The 24,706-nt window shown below is 41.8% G+C and overlaps 2 protein-coding genes across 2 annotated transcripts in view; one reads left to right on the plus strand and one right to left on the minus strand.

Moving 5' to 3' along the window:
* The first annotated feature begins 354 nt into the window (after nucleotides 1–354).
* On the plus strand, nucleotides 355–1,515 carry camk2n1a (calcium/calmodulin-dependent protein kinase II inhibitor 1a). The gene is made up of 2 exons (XM_040144364.1): nucleotides 355–523; nucleotides 1,334–1,515. The coding sequence occupies exons 1-2, from the start codon at nucleotides 355–357 to the stop codon at nucleotides 1,402–1,404; spliced, it is 240 nt and encodes a 79-aa protein (XP_040000298.1). The 3' UTR covers nucleotides 1,405–1,515.
* A 10,107-nt stretch (nucleotides 1,516–11,622) lies between these two features.
* Nucleotides 11,623–24,706, minus strand: part of ece2a (endothelin converting enzyme 2a) — a 39,678-nt gene continuing 26,594 nt past the window's right edge. The window contains exon 3 of the mRNA XM_040143752.1: nucleotides 11,623–12,602. Coding sequence (XP_039999686.1) covers nucleotides 12,312–12,602 — 291 coding nt within the window. The 3' untranslated portion in view covers nucleotides 11,623–12,311. The remainder of the gene's footprint in view (nucleotides 12,603–24,706) is intronic.

Here is a 24,706-nt window from a genome sequence, read left to right on the forward strand (position 1 = left end):
ACACAGGCGAACACAGCTCCCTCCCTCTCTCTCTCTCTGTCTCGCTCTCTCTCTCTCTCTCTCTCACACACACACACACACACACACACACAAACACACGCATATACATAGCTCTGTCTCTCCCTGCAGCTGCAACACATCCAGAGACCACAGAGTAGACCGCGACAGCACCCGGACCCTCAGAGGCTGGCCCCTCATCCACATCACACTCTACTAGAGGATCCCAGCGGGCGAAGAGACACCGTCCGCGGCGACTTGCACAGAAAGGGGGATCTACGGCCGTACCGCGCATATCGCCGCCGGGGAAGACTTTTATCTACCTGAACGCCGGTGACCCTTCTCCGCTGTGCCACAATGTCCGAGGTGCTGCCGTACAACGAGGGGAAAATGAGCGGCTACGGGGCGGACAGCGAGGTCAGCCAGATGCCCTTTAGCTGCGGACTGCAGGACACAAGCGCCTTTTTCGCCGCGTCGCAGGCGAAAAGACCCCCAAAGCTCGGACAGATCGGCAGAGCCAAGCGAGGTAAAGGATGGTTAAATCGGAGGACGGACACCCGGGGATGCTGTGGCTGTGATTCACACACGCTCAGCTCTATGCGTGCGATGCAAACCGGGCAGCATGTAGGAATACCGCACACACGCAACGCATTCAGGGGCTTGTAGTGAGCACATCGTGTTGTTCAGTGATGAGCTCAGCGACTAATTCGCGCTCTCCCTTTAAATCGATCCCTGTTTTCTCGAGAATTATGTCCCGCGTCGCTTCTTTGACACTCAACGGACTCATTGTAACGTCAACCACCGCATTGGTCAGTGGTTGACATTCAGGCCGTTTCCCCTACGTGCGCTAAAAACCGTCTCCGCGCGGGGGGACACGCCCCGTGTCGTACCCGCCAAACACCGGGGTTAAACAGTGAGGGGAGAAGCCCGGCTCGCCGCCATTTACCGGGAGAGAGTCGTTTTCAGCAGGCGCGCCTACGTCGACGCCGGGGATTTGCGACGATTCATTTATTAATTGATTGATTGATTGATTGATTGATTGATTGATTGATTGATTGATTGATTGATTGGTTGATTGGTTGATTTATCCACCTGCAGCCGCACTACGGTCACATTTTCTCTCACCTGCTTTGGTCGAGTAGCGCGCCGCATCCCCCTCCGCTGTGGGTTGGAAATAAGAAGTGGGGATTACAGCGAAGGAAACCCAGACCTGTTATAAAACCGAGAGTAATCGGTCCCCCGTAGGGAAACTGTATTGATCTCATCATGTATCTCAGCTGTCGTGGTCTCAGTAAACACCCTCTTCCCTTTTTTTTCTTTTTTCTTCTCCCCGCAGTGGTCATCGAGGACGACCGAATAGACGAGGTCCTGAAGGGCATGACAGACAAGTCCTCACCCGGCGTGTAAACGTGAACGATGCCTTTGCAGACTTTTTTAATTTCGATCACCGATTTGAAGCACTTGTCGGCTGTGCATGTTCGAGGATTGCGGTGAGGAAACGGCGGCAGGGAGCGAGGATGGGATGATGAAAGAGGGCGAAGAAGAGGGGGGGGGGGGGTGGATGGAGAAGGGGAGAGAAATAAGGAGGGGAGAGAGAGAGAGAGAGAGAGGGATGACGAGAGAATGAGGAAGAGAGAGAGAAGGAAGAAAGGAAGGAAGAGAGAGAGAGAGAGAGAGAGACTCTGGAAAAGACCAAGATTTATCATGGGATTGCTGGCAATTCTTCGAGAAGAATCCCGATTTTAACTACTGCTGCGCAGCAAGATGTTGAGATGGCGGACACTGCTCTGTATCTCAGCCTCTGCTGACTTTTAATGATGGATGAACCTGCCATTACTTCACGACCATCTCTTTTTCTTTTCCAAAAGCGCTGTAAGAAACGAAACACTGCAACGGGAGGCTGCAGTTAAATGCCAGCCCTGTTTCAATAAGTTGTACAGTAGGTAGGCTAAGCTCTGAGACTAACCAGCCCCTTCCCACCTCCTCCTCCTCCTCCTCCTCCTCCTCCTTTAGGCTTTGCTTCGTTGATTCAGCCGGCGGCGGTGCATTCAAGGGAGCTGTCCTTTCAGCACTGGTCCAATGCATTCCTGTTGCTGCTAACGCTTTTTAAAAACAGACCAAGCGAGCACTCGAGTCTGCCGAATAGAGGAGACCCATTGTATGTAAAAACATATATCCGAGGATGGTGCAATGTTAATATTTTCTGTCGTAGAACCCCATTTGTGTTTTTGGCCCTGAAACAGCATTAGGCCACAGATGAACACTGAACCACAGGCTACTTTCTTCTTCTTGCATTACCCATCAGTGGTTAAAGGTTCTGGCTGGCACCTTCATGTAGCTGATTTACACCTGCACATACCCCCCCCCCTCCTCCTCCTTTTTTTGTTTTGCATTTTCAAATGCTCAGATATCTACAGAGGCCAGCAGAGATGTTGAGATTATACTAAATGTTTAAAATAATAGTCATGAAATTGATGGAAAAAAAATATGCTTTCTATAATTTGTTTATTTTAATTTTGCAATTATTCGTGTTTCGTCTTCTATAAATTTAAAGTTTTTCTCCATCTATTTGCATGAACTTTCACTCCGGTGCCAACACAGGTGCCACCACTCTTACCCTGGCACGCTTCTTTTTAACAAAAGTCATATTTGTATTTTTATATCTAAATATTTGTTATTTAAATGATATGCTAGTCTATCGTCTTACAATTCATCAACAGAAATATTTCTACTTCAGAGAGGATATACAGAATGAGACTAGGCTTCGTAGAGGTGAATCTAAGATTTTGGTGGACTGGTCTCATTCTATATCAGGTCAGATGTTTTTTAAAGACTAACTGAATGTGTCTGGGGTTTTTGCACACATCAATGTTAAACTATTATTAAGAAATCGTATACTGTGACTTGAGCTTCGTTGATGAATTTGTTAGAAAATGGCAGTTTTAGAGTATATTGCACTGTTTACGAGTATCCTCAAATAACACGTTGTTATTTGACCGATTTTGGACATTACGGTTTTTGTTTTTTAATTTTGTTTATTTTGTACCATTATTTTAAAGAAACTGGATATGGTTTGTTGTGCATGAAACCTTAATATTTTCAATAATGAAACATCGTTTTATGAAGCAAAAAAGCAACAAAAATGTCATGACATTCTAAGAATGAGTCATTGTATATTATGATGCCATTTTCACTGTATTTGGTGAATTAATAAATGGTGAAAGAAAATGTTAATGTGGCTCTTTGGCATGGCTTTTGTCTCAAGACATTTTTCCTAAAATTTCAGTGGCAGATGACAATCAATGGGCCAGAATCATAGTGGCGTGGGCTGGTCCTCTGATCAAGAAGAAGAAAAACAAAACACAGAATATATCACCTCGCCACATTAAGCATGAAAAATAAACTAAGCTTTGGGCACCAGTGAAGGGATGGACTAGACCTCCACAGCCATCACCTCAGTGACAGTAAATACTGATCTTTAATTAAAGTGCGGGGAAGAAACAGTGATCCATCTGTTAAGCTGTTTAACGGCTCTGGGCTGGCCCACACTAGTGAATCAATTCAACCACAGTCCCCCGGGGGAGCCACGACTGGCCACATGACCATTGATCAAAGTCTACAGCAGGTGCGGAAGCACTGGCTTTAGTTGGTGCCACAATGTTGACGCACTGAGAAAAACCTATGTACAGTATATCATGTAGAACAGCCTTAAAACCAAGTAATCAACATGTTCTGCGGTTCATTATAATGTTTCCCCAACCTTTATTGTCCAAAATACCCACACAGCCCCACCAGATGGGCTGAAGTACCCATTCATCGACAGATGGGCTGGTCCTCATGGAATTGTTTGATAGAATTTGACAGCGGAGAGAACAGTGGATGTAGTAGATCCATATAGGGCATTGTTACCCTGGAAGCTCTGTTGGAGCTCGGTGTCTTTCTACTTTTGTCCAGTGGTTCATCAAGTTTGCATTCATGCAACAACCACCTGGAGTGGCAGAAACTGGACATTTCAACCATGTAGCCATTCCTTTTAGCTTTTGGCTAGTTACTTACCACACACTCTCAGTCGTAACAATCCGTACAAAGGTGTTACAACGTTTTCAGACAGGTGGAAAACCTGCTAATGACGCAGACCAACTTAGTTGGTAGGTTTCTGTGACAATAAATATACTAAATATCAGCATCACAGCCATTTGTAATGCCATCTGTGGCTATTTGTGGCTTTATTTTCTTCCCGTACACAAATATGTGGATATATTTTTTTAATCCAATCATAATTTCTGCTATTTTTCAAATTAGCCGAGCCACTCCACAATCTTTCCCCTGGTTTTGAAACACCGTTTTATTACATCAGCAGATTTGTGAAATTAGGTGAAACTGTCAGGTAGAAGAAAAGGTGAAGGGTACTGTACTACACTGCTTGCCAACAGTGTCAGTCTGCCCCTGTGGTACACGTATGCACAACACTGAAAAATAAAAACGATTGTCCTTGTAAAATGGAACTCGTCTGTGAATCACGCCGCAGATATGGCATTTGGGAAAACATCTACAGTGTCAGGACACCTCTATATGAAGCTGCATGTTCTGAGAACAACACATAAACACTGATATTAATCTGAGCTGCACTTCACTCTAATAACAGCACATCAACACAGCGTCATCAGTGTAACCATAAGTGGGATTATTGACTGTCCTGATAACATCTGCACTGGACTGAATGAGCACATAGTGCTATCGATCAAATTGTTGTTGTGGATGTCGTGTGTGTGTGTGTGTGTGTGTGTGTGTGTGGCTGTCTGAGCCCATGGACAATTACACTTTACACGGAAATGGGCGAACTGGAAGGCCGGAACCGGACTGACATATTTGGGCAGATATTGAATTGTGTCAGCCCTGCTACACGCCTCTCCCCCTGTCTGACTCTGGACATGTGACTTTTACAGTAATTCACCGAAGTCCTACTATCGATAGTGCTGCAGTACGGTTCCTCCTACAGTGTTGTAATCTAATTTATAATTGTGGAATATTTTCAGGTTCAAGAATGTTATAAATGTGTCGAACTCCCAATGTCAGAAACTATTGAGAGACAGTAGGCTTAAAGGATAACATTGCTGAGACTGTTGGCCCGGCTGACATGTTGCTTCATTACAGTATACAAGGCCAGTGTAATTAGTTCTGAAACTAGGCCTTGTAGATTGGCCGATCTTAGCGTATTTTAGATATATCGTTATCAGGTATATGTTCGTCGATATGTGACAAAAAAGTGCAGTTGAGAAACCATGTCTCTATAACATACTTTGTCCACCTTGGGGCACTTTATGAAATGTATTTTTCAACCATAAAATGTTCCACTTGTCTGTCACAATTCTTAGGAAACCAAATTTGAAGCAATAGATTGACATTTTGGGGAAATGTTTATTTTGCTTATTTTTAAGCCGCAGTTTGTTCCTCTTCTGTATTATCACTACATTTTAGTCAGAGAGCTATAAGCTCCCGATTTTTCCAAAAAATAATTACCCAGCGACTTTTGAAAATCGCAGCAGGTCGATTAACAACAATTACCGCCATTCGGAGGGTTTTTCATGAGTCCTCACAGATTTTTCTAACCATCTCGATGAAAAATATTCTTTTTGTTGAACAATAAAAAAATGTTTTAATGCAAGTTGCACCTCTCATTTCTGTACAGTAAACATAAAACTACAGCCAGTAGGCCCTTAGCTTAGCTTAGCTTAGCAAAAGACTGGAAACAGGTATACTAGCTCTGTCTGAAGTAACAAAATTTGCCTACCACCATCTCAACAGCTACAGAACATGTTATATTTGGCATAATATATACTGTTAGCATTTTTTTCATAACTCATTAATATGCTCATCTTCTGCAGAAATCCAGTATTATTATAGTCAGGTTCTATCTGAAATAAATTTCACTGCTGCATTTTTAGTCTCTATGTCAACGTCAGGCAGGCGTCTGTGTTTATATTGCTTTGTGAGTTTGAAGAGCTCAGAAGAATAACACCAGCCACAGGGGCTTGACAAATTAAAAGAAAAACCAACATAAAGTGTGAGGTGTTTCGCCTCCATGCCATTGCCTCTTGGCACAGACTCTCCATGTCTCTAAACTCTGCTGGAGGGATGAACACCATTCTTCCAAAAGATTTTCCCTCCTTCTGTGTTTTGATGATGATGGTGGAGAGCACTGTCTAACACGTCGGTCCAAATCTCCCCTAGGTGTTCAATTGGGTTGAGATCTGGTGACTGCGAAGGCCATAGTATATGATTCACATCATTCTCACACTCATCAAACTATTCAGTTACCCATCAACCATTGGTTTATCAGACAATACTTTTCAGAGAGATAAAATCATTATTGGTTATGGTCTTTTAATGGGATTTGTTAATAATAATAATACAAAAAACAAAGCTAAAACCTTCTCTAATCTGTAAAGTAGGATGTCGGACTGGAACATCTCAGGCAGCAGCTAATGAGCTGCTGTCCTCGGATGAGGCTTAAATTCACTCGTCATTTTGCAGTTTTGAGGGTCAGAGGTCAGTTGACTGTTAGCTGGAGCCGGAGCTGTAACCCTGGGTCACGGTGGCTGACCTGGCAGATGGGCTAGGTGTGAAGGCCATGCTGGGGTCAATGCAGACATGATGTAGATGCCGTCCCAGTGGGCACTCACTATGTAACCACACACAAAGACACAACATGACAAACATGCAGACGTCCACGTGTGCAAAACAAACAAAATGTTAACGGCAGCGCAGACAGACCACTGCAAATGTTAAGTACCACTGTACCCTCTGTCATTGCAACTCTCAGTTTGAGGTTCAAATTGAGCGTGCGTGCTTGGGACAGGGAGCTTTGATCTGATTCCACTTTCGCCCCATCCTGGGTGGACGTCCATTAATATTCCTCCTCCTGTTACATAAGCCGGCCATACAGTAGATGATGCCATTATGCTGCTCCAAGGGAGATGGGCAGATATACAGAGCTTTTGAAAGCAGCAGCAGTGCTTTCTCTTCTCTTTCAGTCCACACTGCAACTAATACCAGTGATCTGTAGCAACTGGCAACACAGACTGTAGGTTAAGAGAAAATTCCACTTTCTTACAACATGGGTCTTATAGAAATAGTTTTAGCCATAATTACTCTCTACTCATAAAAATAATTGATGAGATCTGGGGATGCAGCGGAATTGCTACAACGAAGTCTGACAAGTCAAGAAAGATCAAGATATTTTCTTTTATGCAGAAGAAATATGTCTTTCATTCTGTCCTGTCAAGTTAATCATCTAGTTACCGCTCAGATTTACGATGCTGGTAACCACTACACAAACCGAAAGTGAGCAACCCTTAAATACTACTAATAAAACCTCATCACAGAAGAAAACGTGTGTGTGTGTGTGTGTACACAACTACGGTAGGTTAGACAGGGTCTCAAGGTGGGGTCACATGATCAGCGGGGATAGCTGCGCTAGTTTTGCTGCTAGCAAGCTAATCTGCTGGTATATATACTGCAAGGTGACCACTACTGGCTGTGTGAGTCTTCACAATATGAATAGAATAAGGTTTTAATGTTAGGGTTGGGGTTAACTCCAACCATAATTCAGAAATTTGAATGTAACTTATATTGAAGGGACCATTAAATCTGGTTTTCAAAATCTGTAGTTTTCATTTCATGAATATTAACAATGCTTATAATGTCATATTTTGGAGAGAGGTTGGTGGCTACAAGTCCTTAGTTTGCTGCTCTTAGATTCATCATTTTTTAGATTTGAATTTTTTTTTTTTGCACTATTCAAAATCACAATTTGTAAAAACTAAATAGAAATAAAGAATAAAGAGCAGAGCAGGTTGATTTACAAGCTTTGCCTTGTTTTTGTCTTTGCTGTAGATTTTTACTCATTTTTCCAATTGTAGTTCTGTCCTATTTTTCTTCACAGATTACCTTCTTACAGTACAAGTAGACAAGCTAGGAAGTGGATGTTTACCAAGGGAAGTTTGGGTAATAATTTTACTGTTTGCCTTTATTTCATCTTCCAAATAAATTTGGCTAACCTGGGGCTTAGGTTAAAATCTGTGTGATCGTCTGACTGCTTGTGTTTGGACTTCTTTTTAGTAACGTTGCTGCATTCCCAGATTTCAGAATTTAACTTTGTTAATACAGCGTTTTTATTACCAATAGGACTGATGGCCAAAACATCAAAATAAGACCATGCTTGTATGAAACCAGAATTCATCCCTTTAAGAATCAGAGAAGGAGCCAGGTGCAGCTGCAGTAAGCAGGTAGTTCATTTGGGTACAAACAGGCAGTAGTGCTGGGTCATGATTCAGTTTAAACACAGCCCTCAAATAACACCCAGACACCAAAGCACTCAGGGCCAATGGATGCGGACAGAGAGGGTGGTGGGGTTGTTGTTTTTTTTCTTTTCTTTTTTTTGCGGGGGGGGGTGATCGAGAACGTAAAAGAGAGACAGCAGGACAGAAAGGGAAAGAGAAAAAGGCATTGAGCATGCAGTAGATTAGTGTTGCTGCTGCCCTTGGGCAACAGAGCATGGAGGACAATTAGCAGCATGAGAGAAAATTCTGGCTATACTATCTCTCACACACAACACTCTATAGTAAGTCAGAGGCTCAGACACTTGGATAACACAGGTGATCAGGTAAAGAAACACAAACTGCACAAAGAAGGTTTGTGTTTAAGAGAAAATGACGACTAACCCTCTCCTGCATGAGGCCTGTGTCCTGCTCTGTGGTTACATAACTTAAGTCCAGTCAAGTTAAATCTCACTGCTGGGATCTGTGCCATTGCACATCAGTCAGTCCAACCGAGGCAACTGAAAACCAAATTCAAGCACTGCTGAATTTCACTGTATTGATATATCGACAGAACAGAAATGGAGATCCGAATGAGGAAAACGCTGGGAAAATGACATCAACCTTTGGAGGCAAAATTGTGCAGAAAAACTAACTCCACAGGCAGGTACATACCAAACCTCCATCCATCCACAGTGAGGTTGAATCCATCAGATGTTTTTATGTCCAGGTGCTGCAGCGAGGGCTGCTATGCCCCCTCCACCTCCACCCCCACCCCCACCCCAAGCTTCTATTGTCAATATCAAACCCACCGCCACTTAAGGCTTACATAAGCACCCTCCTGCCATCCACCCTGCCAGGCCAAGCAGGGGCCAGGCTGTTTTTTTTTTTCTTAAACCCCCTACTGTTCAGGTAGTCAGAACATTGCACGCATTCATCACCATGGAAACCAGATAATAGCCAAAGTATTCAATGGGGTTTACCCAGAGACAATGAGAGGGGGTGTGCGTGTTGTGGGGAGGGGGGCAGAATGGGTGACACAGCAGTCAATCACATCATGGCTAAAGTAGCAGTGAAACCTTAGGAGGTAAGAGCATGGTAATGTTATTTGGGAACCCTCTTTCAATATAAAAGACATACAAAGATAAAAAAAAATTAATTTATTTATTCTTAAAAGGTCCACTCAGTAGCTGCTTTGGAGTTCTTTATTGTATATTCTTCAACAGATGGAGTTTGCCCAGTTATCATGGAATCAAAACTCCAGATAAGATGCTAAATGGACCTTGTGGTGAGACCTTTTTATCAGATGTTGTTACCAAGATCAAAAATTAAATTTAACCCCAAACTATTAAGCCAGTAAGTTTGCTAAATCTGACCACAGAGCAGCAATTGTCCGATCCTACCCTAAGCGACTCTAACCAGCTGCAGGAGGCCTGTCAGGCTTTGTATTTCTCCACATGATGAAGTGTGTTTATCCTCCCTAATGTAATGCATGCCTGGCTAACCAGCTTACTTTCTACAGTAGTAAACTCAGCTTTACGTCAATGGCCAAAGGCCGCATCATTAACTAACTACATTCGTTCGCGGGGTTACAGCTTATGTTAAAATTGATGAGGACTTGAACATCCTCTGTATAGTATTTCCTCACTGTGTGGAAGCCTTTCACAGTTTAGGGTAACATCAGCAGGTCTGCCCTGCTCTTTACTGAATTTGGGGAAGTTTACACGCAAGCAAACCCTGCCAGCGTTACCCAAGACAGTGTTAAGTTTGGCAAACACATTGGTTCGTCCTCATCCCAAAAGCATTTGCCCTTGTAAAGTTAAAAGTAAAAACAGAGTATTTTGAAAATATGAAAAGGTGTGTAAGCCAAACCAAAGAAGGTTAGCTTATGTTTTTCCTTATCATACTTACAATGTTATGACTAACTAGCTCTACATACCTGCAATGCAAGAACATTGCTGTTTCTTGGTGTTTCATCTCCATTATCCTGTTCAGAGAAATGCTGTGGAAAAGCTTTTGTCTCAGTTGTTTAGCATGATAACATGATGGTTGCCATTCAGTGTATGTTTAATCCCCCTTTTACAAGATTTTTCCTTTTAAAATGAGTCAGCAGTAGTCAGGATCCATGACGACTGGGCAAATTACATTCTCCCGAGGAAGATCGTGTGATTCGATTGATGGCTGAAGAACAGCTACTCAGATACTTTGATGTTAACTAAGCAAAGTTAAACAAACTCTCATCGTACACCATCAGAAAAATCATGGAGAGGAAGACAAGATGAGATCTGAAAAATCACACACCTTTTTTTTCCCCAAGTCTTAAAAATAGGCGGTAATTAGATCTCAGTGGAGAATTAAAAATAAATGATTTCTACTTTATTAATGTGGTCCCCCCCTCCAGTCACCAGCCTTCCTGCCTGTCTGCGCGCCTGACTCTCTCTCCCCTCTCTGGTCTATATTTAAGCAGCAGAGAGTACAGGACCCGCGACTCAACTCATGTTTCCTCAACAAAAAAACACGCAGGCTGAGTTATTACTTGTATGTACATGTGTATGTGCCCTCACGCAGTGTCAGTATGCTTGACAGGTGTGTTAAACACTGTACATCTCCATTAGCAGCGTGGGAGAGATGCAGAAAAACCCATTAGGCGACAGTCTGACTGACGTGTTAATAGACTTTACGACGGACTTCACATGCAGGCTGGTGCTGCTGTTATACACTTTGTCTAGACATGCCAGTTTGTCTTGCAAATTGCATAACATTGACCGGCTTGTCCTGCACCACAGAATCAAAAACTGTTGGATCTTTCTGATATATAGGCAGACAAACAGGTAAGGACACTGGCATGTAAAATTGGCTTACGACTGATAAAAGTTTGTATTATGAAATGCACTAGAACAGAAGACGATAGTAGCATAGACAGGAAATTATGAAAGAGAGAAGATGGACCACGATGAGTTATAGTTAAAATGGCTACAAATCATTACGAAGCAATAACAATTAAACTGACTGTGTAAAAGATAATAGTATAAACATTAAAGACATATTGTATATAAAACAATATCCATGATAGGATAAAGCAAACTAACATTTTATTTGTTTTACTGAGGTAGATTTCCTTCAGAATGTCTAGTTACATTTGGCCATTTCAGGCACTACTGCTGTACGGAGCGAGAGAGGACGATTTTTGCAATTAGCTATTGCTGCAACTTCTGTAACATACAGAAATACTGTATATGGTGGATACAGGGCCTAGAGAAGAGTGGCTAGTCTACACATTTTCATACTTGTAGGTGACTTTATGTTAAAAACACTCCAGTAGGTTTACTGGCTGGTGCACCAAGCCAGTTTTCTTTATTGATAAGTTAGAAAGGTCATTCAGGAGGACATTGTTTTATTCATTTTGTTTCTGTTTGGCACAAACACCCCCCCCGGTGAGAGAACCTTTTTTGTCTATGTAATATGAATATGTAAATATGTATAGTAAATATAAATAAATCCCACACATTTTATTTTGATCATTTTTACTTTGTCTTAAACATCCATCCATTCAACTTGGGCATCCATGTGTGGAAACAGCTTCATTTTTTTTTAAATGTATGTAAATAATTTGTTTAGTTAAAATTAGACAGTAGACATTCCCATCTAGTTCTCTTAAAAATTTCTCAACTGAATTTACAGAAAATATATTTTTATGTATTGCTATCTTGCTAGAAAATTATATATAATGATTTATTTGTATTAAGTGTCCCTGGTGATGTGTAGTCTAATTCCAGTATAAAACAAATCCACACAGATGTCCATATCAATTTCTACGTCCAGACCACAATTAAAAATCCTGTAGTTCAATCTTACAAAAATCATACAATAACAGTAAGGTAGAATTTTGGGCTAACAGAGGAAGTTTCTGTCGTATTTGTTGGGGTGGAGAAGTTTGAGTTTTTGAGGTCTTAGGGATAATGTTTTCCTAAGATTCCTTTAGATAATCCAGTCGTTTTACAAGTCAATATTAGACAGGAAGTCTTCCTTATCCTCATTTTGCGTTGTGGCGATACTGGTAGGTGGGGATTTGGTGTCCTCCAGTATTTTTTTCTCCAGAGCTGCATCGTCTGGACTAAGCTGCTCTCCTTTGGTCATCACATACACAAAATATTCAAAGCCTTCTCCATAACTGTACTGTTTGATCGACCAGTTGTACTCGGTGCGAGCATAGAGGCGTTTCCTGAAGAAGGGCTGGGCGAAGGTAACTGAGACAAACCGTCCTCCGGGCTTCAAGCAGCGGCTGATCTGGGAAAACAAAGACAGAGGAGAGGAAGAGTATTAGGAGGCAGTACCTCCATACTACTTTTACAACCAAGACCCGCATCTTTATAATTTCCACCACCAATTGTCATTACCAGCAATCTCCTCTGACACACAAGCAACCAGTTGTTGAATTATTTGAGACTGACAGGATAATTTAGTGTTTGACAACTGGATGAATAGCTGACAATGCATCAGCAGCAAACGTTTTAGGCATTATATAACCCACAATCATATGATCAATTGCCTTTAGCTATTTTTTAATACTAATGTCACTCAAACATTTCTGGGAACACAGCATAATTCATAAAATCTATTTGTTCTTGGATAAATATGAGTTTTAAAGGGAAACCACGTTTTATACAACTTTATTTTAATTTTGTAGTTCCGGCCATTGGTTCTGTCGGTTATGATAACTTTGTACTTACCGAGTTAATTTTTGAGATCTGGGACTGTGAAGACATTATTAAAAACAGGTCCAACGGGGCAGCAAGCAACAGACCCTCCTGTTAATCAAATTTATTTAGAAGAGCAGACTACTTCCAAGCTGAGGGTTTAGAACCTGTATAATTGACTGAGTGTGCTGTTCTTTTCTTGCTCAATTTGTTGCTGCATGACAAGATCTCACCAATTTCACCGAGGAGTACAATTTTATCATAACCAATAGAATCGAGGGCTAGAGCAATGTCAATAAAACCCAAGTTGAAATAAATTGTAAATAGTTTTTCTTAAGGAAAGGCAATGCTGTTGGAGAAGCAATCTTCTAAATTACAGTGGCAAGAAAAAGTAAGCAACCCTTTGGAATTATCTGCATTCATGTATAAATTTGTCTTAGATGAAGATCTGAACATCTTTTAAGTTACAATTATGAACAAACACAATCTATTTCAACTAATAACCCACAAATAATTGTATTGTTCTTGTACATACTGAACACTCACAGTGTAGGTTGGAAGAAGTACCTTGGCTAATGACATTAATAAAAGCTAACTGGAGCCAGGAGTTATCAAACCTGGGGTCCAGTCAATGAAACCAGATTGGAAGTGTGCGTTAGAGCTACTTTTACTTAGAAAAAACTCTCAATCATTTTGAATTTGCTTTTCACAAGATACATCTGCTGATGTGAACAAAGCTTCAGAAAAAAGATCTCAGTACACTTACAATCAGGAATTGTTGATTTGCATCAAGCTGCAAAGGGTTACAAAATCATCTCAAACAGTTTAAATATTCACCAGTCCACAGTTAGAAAAACTGTCTATAAAAGGAGGTGATTTAGTTCTGTGGCTATTCTCCCTAGAAGTGGGTGCCCAGCTATGATGACTCCAAAGGCACAACACAGAATGACAAGTGAGGTGAAGAAGAAAGTCCAGTGTAACAGCTGGCTTAAAGGACTCATTCGAGCTAGTCAAAATTCTCTGTTCTCGAGTCTAGCATATGAAAATCACTGGATGTTTTCCAACAGCAGGTTGACACTCCACAGTGCTACCGGGAAAATGTTTTGTGGACTGATGAAACTAAGGCTGAATTGTTTGGAATGAACATGCAGCACTTTGTATGGTGTAAAAAGGACAGTGCATATATATCCTCCCAAAGGTGAAATAAGGGGGAAGGAGCATCATGATTTGGGGCTTTTCTGTCTCTGGGCCTGGACTACTCGGAGGAAAAAATCAATTTCCCAAGTCTATCAAAGTATCTTACAAGATAATGTCAGGGTGGCTATCACCAGCTGAAGCTCAGTAGAAGTTGGGTGATGCAGCAGGACAATGACCCTAAACATCGAAGTAAATCCACTACAGAATGACTTCAATCTATGAAAATCCACCTTCTGGAGTAGCCCAGTAAGAGCCAAAACCTTAACCTAGTAGAAATGCTGTGGAATGAGATCAGAGAGCTGTTCCCACCAGACATCCTAACAATATGTCTGAGCTGAAGCAGTTCAGATAGGAACAATGGTTCAAAATTCCTCTTGAACATCGTGCAGGTCGCGGCGAGTGGAAGATCTTGTTTGAGGTTACTGCTGCCAAAGAAGGTTCGACCAGTTATAAAATCCAAGGGTTCACCTACTTTTTCCCCCAGCACTGTGAAGGTTTAATGGTGTGTTCAATAAAGACATTAAAGATTATAATGTGTGTTATTAGCTTAAGCACATTGTGTTTGTCTATACTTTATGACATAGATGAAGATCAGATCACATTTTATGACAAATTAATGCAGAAAACCAGGTAATTCCAAAGGCTTCATATACTTTTTCTTGCCACTGTAAATTGTAATCTGAGTCACAATAAACCCAGTGACTCCCATAGACATTTCTGTTCATCTATCAAATACCAAACGTCCTAAAATCGGCCTCTGTCCAAACAGGTAACTGCACTGGATCGCTGTAAGCTAGAGCAAACATCGAACACACGCTTTTCGGTCCACAGTGCCAGCTGCTTAGCCATGCAGTCTGATAACACAGTGTGACAGCAGGAAAACTGAGAGGGTCCCTCCATATGAATAATTGTTGTTCTGGGTCCATCAGCCTTCCTGTGTGTTGATCCTTCGTGTGAAATACACGTGTGCATCAGGAAACATTAAGCTTCACAAGAGGACTGCAGAGCTCAGGCAAACGGGAGTACACACGCACACGCACGCGCACACACACACACACACACACACACACACACACACACACACACACACACACAGAATATAAACACTGACACAACCACAAGGATGCAGAGACATATTTAGCCACACTTTGGCTGTGAGTTTCTCCAGAGACAGAAGTGTGTGTGGGAGTGAAGAGACAGAATCTGCAAAACACTGAGCAGTGAGCAGAAAAATTTGTATGTTTGATATAACAAACATGCCAGCGGGGTCCACATATTGTCCTAATGCACTGTTAGAGAAATGATTACAGACATACAGTAGATTTAAATGTAGCAAGGTAGCATAAACCTGCTCATGACTAATAACTAATTATTTCTTAGAGTGGGAAAGTCACATGATTTGCACTTGAGTCAGGCTCAAGTCACGAGTCTGGACTGACTTTAATACCAGTGGCTTGTGAGCATCTTCCGTTGGAATTAAGCCTTTTGAGTTGAATTGACTTCCCCAAGTCCAAAGATAAAACAATTATGTTATTAAAAAAGTGAATCAAATTAACTCATTTTCCTGACACAAGACGAACTTGGTCACCGTGCTCATGGCAGTGCGCATTAGAAGAAAGAATAAAGGTGATACCTTGGAGAACATTTAGGTAAAGCGACTATGCTGGTGGTGGCCCAAAAAACAGGAGGCAACACGCCAAACATGCAGCTCAACAACCACAGGTGGAGGCACGAAGACTTCTTTCAACATTTGAGGCGTCACAAAGAACAATGAGTTGAGGCTAACAATGTTCTCTGACCAGCCATGGCTTAAGCTAACATTAGCTGCAAGGAGGGATTTCACTGTTACCTTTGAAAATATGCAGTAAATGAGCCCTTGACAATGACATACACCATGAGACACTGTTGAAAATCTGGAAATAGTTAGTATGTGAAATATTGTATGAGCAATCAACACCACATGGACATCTACTGTTCCAGGGTTTCAAATACATGTAAAAATTGTTCTAGAGACATGCAGCACTCACAAAATTCAAACAGTTATTTCCTTCATATTTGTAATAAGCTTAGCTAATAATATATAAGCCCTGTGTCATATATATACAGTATATGGATGTATAGTGAGAAGCTAACGCATGGTCTCTGTGGATGCTCCATATCTGGGCTTTGAAGGCAGAGGAGCTGGTGCTGATCTCACGTGTAACTGTCATGAAAGCTGAAAGCTTAGCCAGGATGAAGTAGTTGTGGTCTGTACAGTACAGAAAGTTGTGGTGGACCACAGTGCCTGTGCCCCCCCCAAAACGCACGCACACGCACAGAAACGAGCACACACACTGTCCAAGTTCTTTGGAGAGAGGAGTCGCTCTGAGACGAACACGTGTATTCTACTCTTCTCACATGATTCATCTCCACCAGCAAGCAGCCCCAGCATGAATTATTCACTCTCCACTGTGACAGGGAGGAAAAGCAAGACAAAGGGTGCAGAGGTCATTGGATATGGTATAAAATTAGTAATATAATGCACAGAAACAGGACAGCGCTGTTTAGGGTGACCTAGATTAGAGAGTACCTGACAAAAACATATCAGAGGTGAAAGTATTTAGAGCTGAAGTTACAATAGTTATAAATATTGGACTGGATTTCATATTTTTTTCAAAACTTCAGCTTTTGTTTTAAAAGGTGGTCCCATACATCTTAACTGTTCCTCAACCAAATAATATATACTGTACATACAGAATCAACAGACAAATTCCTTAACCTGCCCATCTGTGGCCTTAGATGTTGGATAAATCTCACATTTAATGAGCAGAGATGTAATGAGCAATACTGTACCTTTTCAGGAAAAGTGTTGCTTGTACATGACTTTGTTAATGAATGTAGAAATGCTTTGGAAATCTGCAATTTTAAAAGGAACATTCCACAACACAGCTAACAAGCATATTTACCAAACTGCTACAGAGACAGTCCAGGATGTCTTTAGACTAGTTTAGCTCAAATGTTCAGAGTATAAGTAAACTGCTAGTCTAGCTTACATGTTTTGTCTGGACAGCTTGACTTACCAGTTTTTTTGTTCAGATTTACAACATTGTGGGAAAAGCAGGCAACTGCAATGTCCTAAATTAAACTTTGACTATGGAGTCGCTTAAAGGCTTATTGTTTTTCTTTTTACATTACTAGGCTTACTGTTACTCTGCCTCAAATGTTTTTGTTGAAGTAGACTAAAGAAATGCGGGGCCTCTCTCTTTCTTGATATTGATCTTCTTATGTGACTCTGGATAAGGCACAGGTCACTAGTGGGCCTAAAAAACATACAACGCATACAACAAGACGCAACATTAGTATCGATCAGGACTAGTGTTTCCGGCCTCCTGACGAATGTACGTCTGGTATTTACTCTCCATTTAATCTTGGTTTAGTATAAACGAAAAGTTTTCGGTTTTTAGGTGATGTATATTTGACTATGTTCAGCTGCTATTTGGCGTCGTGCAGATAGAGTACGGTGTGTTTACTGGAGCTTTTTTTTTGCTGAAAACAGTTTAGGCTGATGCGACTCAACCGTGCAGTAAATATACAGGCTGCAAAAAAACGAAACATTAAGCTTGGAGAGGCTAAAAAGCTCTGTAGAAGCACAGAAATGTGAATTTAATTTTCAATACTCGTTTCGAAAATATTACAGGTTTAAAACTAAAACACAAATTGAGAAAAAGGTGAGCATATCTTTTCCATTAAAGTATACACGATGACAGCTTCCTCAGAAGGCCAGATCTCTTGTTGGATTACTGGGCCTAAAGAGAAGTCAAAGCACAGTACAGATGGAGCCCTCTGGAGGCTTCATTGATTGAGTTAACAGGAGTGGGAGTCCTGAATTCTCCCCTTCAGCCATTATTCGTGACACTGGGATGTATAGGTGCTCTCTCTGTACCTGGGCAGTGTAACTCCAGAGCCTTATGATCACACTGTCCCAACCATCGTAGTGTGTTTGCAGGACATATTACTGATCCAGATTCTCAAACGTATCCTTATGAATAGGAGGATGATGTATTGAGTGTGGTGAGTCACATTAATATATACTCTGTATGTATATCAGCACGCGCACTACGACAACAGCTCTAGTACTATGTAAATCATCCACCCACACATCCGAGTGGTATTATTATGATAAAGGACCAGCTGTTGCAGGTCGGTTCGGATGTGATGTTGTTCTCTGAATGTTACAGATATACAAGTGTTTTACTTACAGGAGAGATAAGAGGTCATTTTTCTGGACAAGCAGATAAGCTGTTATGTACCCAAAAATGACACACACGTAAAAGTGTCGAGTTCAGAGTCTCTCATCTGAATCAACAGGTGGATGAAGGCTACACCAAAACACTGGAGTAACAGAAACAGCATCCACAAAACACTGAGTCAGTGTTCAATCCATCCACACACACTCAGACATCTGTAAACTGATCCTAAGTGGGCCACAGGGCTTCTCCAGGAGGACAGAGGAAACCACTCTTAGCACTCATCTTCACACACTCACTCTCTAATGAAACTATTCCACGACATACACGCACCACACGCACAACATGGTCTGCTCAGACACGCACACACATGCACACACACACACACAGCATCATGGCGTCTCCTGAATTATTCAGTGGTGGAAGCTTGTGTCCAAGGGACGTGTCCTGTCTTGAGTGTACTGCAGCGAAGAGGTAGTGAGATCTGAAGTTGAGATCCCCATGAGTAATCCCAGGTAATCCCGCTCTCATTTTAAGATGTTTTATAATATGGTGATATCAATCAGATAATTATAATGGGGGCAGGTCAGCTACACATCAGTGTCCTTTGAGGTGGAAAGCATTCAGTGGCTTGTTCAAATACACTTCAGCAGCGTAAATGCGTTGCAAGAACTTGAACCTGGATCCTATGGTTGGTGGGTTCTTTTCCTTTTCCACACAGCTCAGTCATAGCGCTTATCTGAATTGAACATCACACACTAAAACTTTTAGCCCTGCTAGTGACATAGCTGTAGGTGACATTGCCTTTGGTCCAGATGAAATGTCTCAACAATTATTTGTCCAGGCATTCATGGTTCCCAGAGGAAGAATCCTACTGTCTTTGGGGATCCCCTGACTTTTCCTCTTGTGCCATCATCAGGCCAAAATTCCAGTTTCAGAAAACTGATGCAACATTATAACAAAGTGCAGCTGCATTTGTTTTTTGTTTTAAAAGCAGTGGCTAAACAAACATCTAAAGTCTTATTTTCTTCATACGGCAGTAGACTTTTTAGTGTATTATGAGAACATTATCTAAGCATTTTGTGACCACCACGATAAGAATTACTTGGGAAGACATGCCTGGAACAGCCTTGTATTGGGAGAAATAGATGAACTCGTCTAATCCTTTTTAATATTAACTTTGTATATGTCCGTTCAAGTCCCTGCCTGACCTTTCTCCATTTGTCAGAGAGAAGATAAGCTGTCGATCCAAGGAGAATGACATTTCATCTACTCTGTAGCCTCTTTCTCCAGGTGTGCATCCTCAGTTTCTCCTATTCACTGCTTTGTCTTCCTGTCCTCATGGGACCGCAATATGAAAGCTCATCCTCTATTATCTTGATTCTCTCCTCTCTGAGCTCAGGTTTGCCTAAAGATACTGTACATGAGTTAAGTGATTGTCTACAGTGGTCAGATGGGGACAGGGTAGAGGGTGGTCACGTCATGCTCTGTGATTTCACTACGCAAGACTCAGGTTACGTAATATGGGTTCACCTGAGATTGAAAAGGTATGTCTGTAGTTCCTGAGGCAGCGAGTCCACAGACTGAAATCCTTTTCAACAATCTTTCAGATGATTAGTGATAACTGACCAAATCTTGAAATATTCTAAAGTAAAAACAAAACATGAGCAATTCAAATCTTTGAGCAGTAAAAACAAATCTGTAAACAAAAGGATTAAAATCATAAACAAGACACGACTTGTGAGGCTGCTGTTGTGAATTCAGTTGCCTTGATGTTATGAAATTTTTCTTTCACTATACTTTTTGTTACGGCCAAAAAGTACTGACTAGTTTTGCATGAATGGCTTAAAATGTACAAAAGTTGGAAGGAGGAAAACAAAGTTTTTAATTCTTTGCTTTCTCTGTTTCTCCACTTATGCTTCTCCTTGTTATAAGCAAGTAAACCTGAGATGGGTGGGTCCCAGTTAAATGCTGAGTAGTCTATAGGCCCTAATCATTGTACTCCATACAGACACAAGGCTGAAATCTGAAATATAGAATTTACAATTTAGAAGGACAGAGCCAAATAAGTTTCATCAGCCTCACATGGATGAGAGGCTAGTCATCGAGCCTACAGGTGGATTGGAGGAGGGGCTTTTGAAATGATGACAGCAGCGGAAGCAGAAAGGACAGCAGGCATGCAGCACAAGAATGGCTAAAGCGCAATGCCATGATCAAAAGGGTGAGACGGGTATGTGCTGCAGTGAGAGGACTATGTCACATTACTGTAGCAGCGAACTCTGCCTGCTGCCTGAACGAGCTTGCAGGTTTTGCTTCAAATGTTAAGGCAAGGAATTGCTGAGTGAAAATTTCTCTTGTGATTACTTAATTGTTTTCTTATGGTCATATTACTTTAAGCCTTTAGTTTGGTACTGTAGATGCGGGTGTAGTAATAGGTTGGATGGTCAGCACAACACACCTGGGACATGCTCAGGGAACAACAGTGGAGATGCTGAAATCACCAAGATCATCCTGAAAAGGTGAATTATTTTATTTGTTGTTTTGGACTTTGTGAGAATTTGGAACTTTGTCATCCACCTTTTACCCGTAAAATAAAACCTGAACTGCCAACATGAAGGGAAGAGCAGAAAGCCCAAAGTCAGCTGCCTTACGAGAAGATGTTGCATGGCTGATACAGAATTAAATCCTGTTCCCCCAGGCCAGGTAATAAAAACTTTCTCATGAGGAAGAAACAGAAATATCTTCACTTGAAATCTTTGCAGCATGCAGCGCCAGGCTCCAAGGATGTGGGCTCGTGAGGTGGAAGGTAGGCGTTATTTACTTACCTATTCTTTTTTTTTTTTTTTTTTTTTTTTTAAATTTACTTGAGTTTTGCTTTTTAGATTTTTTTGGCTCTAAATTGATTTGGACACCAGTATGTCGGAATCCTGCAGTCAATCCTTTTCTTTTTATGAACCTTTATTTAACCAGCTGCAAAAAAGTCACACAAAGCCACCAAAGCTTTTGTAACAAATCACATTAAACTTGAAGAAACAAAAAGAAACAATTTGCAATGATAAAATGACAAAGCACTTGAAATATCAAATAAAACCTTACGCTGAGAACACACTATGTGATATCAGCCAAATAACGCTGACCTGATGAATGTGGGCCATCAGGAATGAAAATGAGCATCGGGCATGACAATGGCTCATTTCATGCAACATCATGCACCGATCAGCCACAACATTAAAACCACTGATAGGTGAAGTGAAAATCTCATTACAATGGCACCTGTGAAGGGGTTGGATGTATTAGGCAGCAAGTGAACAGCCAGTTCTTGGAGTTGACGTGTTGGAAGAAGGAAAAAACTGGCAAGTGTAAGGATCTGAGTGACTTTGACAAAGGCCAAATTGTGATGGTTAGACGACCGGGTCAGAGCATTCTGGATGGGCAGGTCTTTTGGATTGTTCCGTTACGCAGTGGTTAGTACCTACTAAAGTGGTCCAAGGAAGGACAACCAGGTGAATCGATGACAGGGTCATGGGCGCCCAAGGCTCACTGATGCACTTGGTGAGCGAAGGCTGTCCCGGGTGGTCTGATCCCACAGAAGAGCTACTGTAGCACAAATTGCTGAAAAAGTTAATGCTGTCTATGATAGACGCACAAAGTGCATCACAGTTTGCTGCTTATGGGGCTGCGTAGCTGCAGAGAGGTTTGTGTGTGTGTGTTTGTGTGTGTCTGTGTGTGTGTGTGCGTGCCCACCCACCTCACTCTGTGGGTAAGGCAAAGTTGATCAGTGGGCAGAGACAACAACAGAGTGCAATCTCTAGACAGCAGACCTGTACGGACCACAGCCTACTGTCTCCTTTAGAGATACTGTACACCTACACAAACCCACACACACAAAACAAAGCACACACATGCACTCACACACACTTTTGCACACAAACACACATCCATGGGTTGATAGTTCTGTGCACAAATGAACACATAGCTGATCTAGGACAGAGAGAAAAAGAAGGGAGGGGCTATACTTTTTATTTAGGTCATATTTTCATATCATATTTTATAAATTCCCTCCCATCTTCTCTTTGCTTGTTTACTGGTCTCATGTAGGTCTGCAGACCCCCTGACTGCAGCTTCCCTCCTCCCTGAAGGAATGTGCATTTGAAATCAGCTGCCTCTCTTCCTTTTCATTTCACCTCACCCGTGGCCTGCAGACAGACATGTGGATGGCAAAAACGTGTAAACGTCTTCAGGAAACGAAGAAACGAGGAGGGAGTGGGTGAGAGCAACATGGAGAAAAAAAGGAGAGGAGGGAGAATAAAAATGGGAGGGAGGGAGGGAGGAGCGAAAATAAAGATGGGAAGGAGGGAGGGGTGAGAGATTGAGGTCTCATAGCTGGTCTCCTAACAAAGCAGATCTGCTCTTCTGCTCTTCCCTCCAAGGGTGCAACAGCCTGCTTTGTTTCCCTTATCCCTCCATCCCTGTTTTATCCCTCCTTTTCTCTTCTTCCTTCTCCAAGCTCCTGCCTTGAAGAGCCAAATGGGCAAATTCTATAAGGCACCATCTGCCCTGAAAAACCCTGATTTCTGTGCATGTGCAAGTATAAATCTCTGCCCGAGTGAGTTGGCTGCTCCCGCACCAGCAAAGTGTCTCTTCCTGAGCAGAAAAATTCATTCCAGCATGAATTTTTTCTGAGTCTAAGAGCATCATACGAGAACAAAACAGCAAAATAAATGTGCATAATTCTGATCACACATATTGTTTTACATAGACCCTTATTCCCACTGGCGAAACTTACAGCACTTGGCAAAGTGATGAATAACAGGGAAAATGAGAGTGTGGTGGATTCTCCATTCTGCCCGCCCACATTTTCTCCCCCAAAATTGACTCTCCTCATCCGGCTCACACCCCATCTCCTCTGCCCACCCAGTGCATGGGTAAATTACACATCAGAGACTTCCTCTCCTTTTCTCTTCTCTCCCTCCATATCTATCCACCCTTGCCTTACTAGGACAAAAAAATGGCTTGTTTGTGTTTCAGTTAACATATAGATCATAATCATGTATGCATTTAAGAGCTGACACCGATTCAAAATGGAGATTTCTAGGCTCAACGCCTGACTGTATATCTCCTCTGATATAAATGTGAGTGAGGCTATGTGGGCTTGTGGACACTCAGGCTACTGTATGAAGAAAACGGCATCCTGTCTTCCAAGCAGGCGCGTCGTTCACTCTCACACCTCGTGTTGCCATGGAGACAAAAGTTTACTGCTGGTCACAGTAACGTATGTAGGTCAGAACGGGACACCTCTCAAAAACAAAACCACCAGGCAGAACAGTGAAACTCACACGTTCATTAGATGAGAAGACTGCGAGAAACTTCTGGTAACGAGCAGCACAGATACGAGAAAACAACACAAAAGTACACTGAACATTTACAGTGGAAATAAACATCAACATTTCACTGGGATTTGAGGCTTTTTCAGTCTGTTGTGGAGCACGGTTGAGTGTCAGAAAAGTCTTTTTTTCAGCAGGCTAATTAGTGCGTTGAGACTTGAGGTGAATGCAGGAGTTCAATAAAGACATGGAATTAGTATTTTATGGCAACAAATGTAGCTCTGAACTGGGTCACTGCTAGTGCATTTACAAAGCACTTCTTCAAAATGAAGAAAACTGAAAGCTTTGGTGTGGTCGTTCCCCTTAAAATGAGGGAAACTCTTGTCTTCAGGCTAATTTTCAACAGTGTGCCCATGTTCTGAGATATAATGTTAATCTGTGTGTTGTGTGTCCACGCGAGTGCATGGACCCCTGTCTAACCAATCACAGCATCTTCGCATTTGGCCGCCACATTCTCCCCTCATGGCAATCTGGCGTGCCAAGCTAAAATTAAAACCTCCCTTTCTTCCCCTTTCATCAAAACTAACCGTCTCTGGCTTTTATCTCGCCTTTCTTCTTTATCTCTCCCACTCCCTCTCGCTGCCTCCTCACCCTTTCTGCCTTCCCTTTCCATTGGGGACTGGAGAGAGGCTTGCTTTAATTACTGAACTACTTTTCACACCGACGGAGAAAGACAGAGACACACTTCAGACACCCACACCCGCCCACTGTCATGCTCCCAGCATCCCTGCACTGCCTTTCATGCCTATACTCCCCAGTGTGTGTGTGTGTGTGTACATGCGCATGTGAATATTTGCTTATATTTAATTTTGTAAAGACTTTATAGCAGGCACAGATACAAAGCAGCGTAATCACTGCGGTCAAATATGCTAAACTAATTAAGCAAT

The sequence above is a fragment of the Xiphias gladius genome, chromosome 14 (genome assembly GCF_016859285.1).
Source record: "Xiphias gladius isolate SHS-SW01 ecotype Sanya breed wild chromosome 14, ASM1685928v1, whole genome shotgun sequence".
In the NCBI taxonomy this organism is placed as follows: Eukaryota; Metazoa; Chordata; class Actinopteri; order Istiophoriformes; family Xiphiidae; genus Xiphias; species Xiphias gladius.

What these genes read in the sequence shown, in the direction of transcription:
- camk2n1a (XM_040144364.1), top strand. Translation starts at nt 355, where the DNA reads ATGTCCGAGGTGCTGCCGTACAACGAGGGGAAAATGAGCGGCTACGGG. An exon ending in GATCGGCAGAGCCAAGCGAG is followed by an intron (nt 524 to 1,333) that starts GTAAAGGATGGT and finishes TTCTCCCCGCAG; the next exon opens with TGGTCATCGAGGACGACCGA.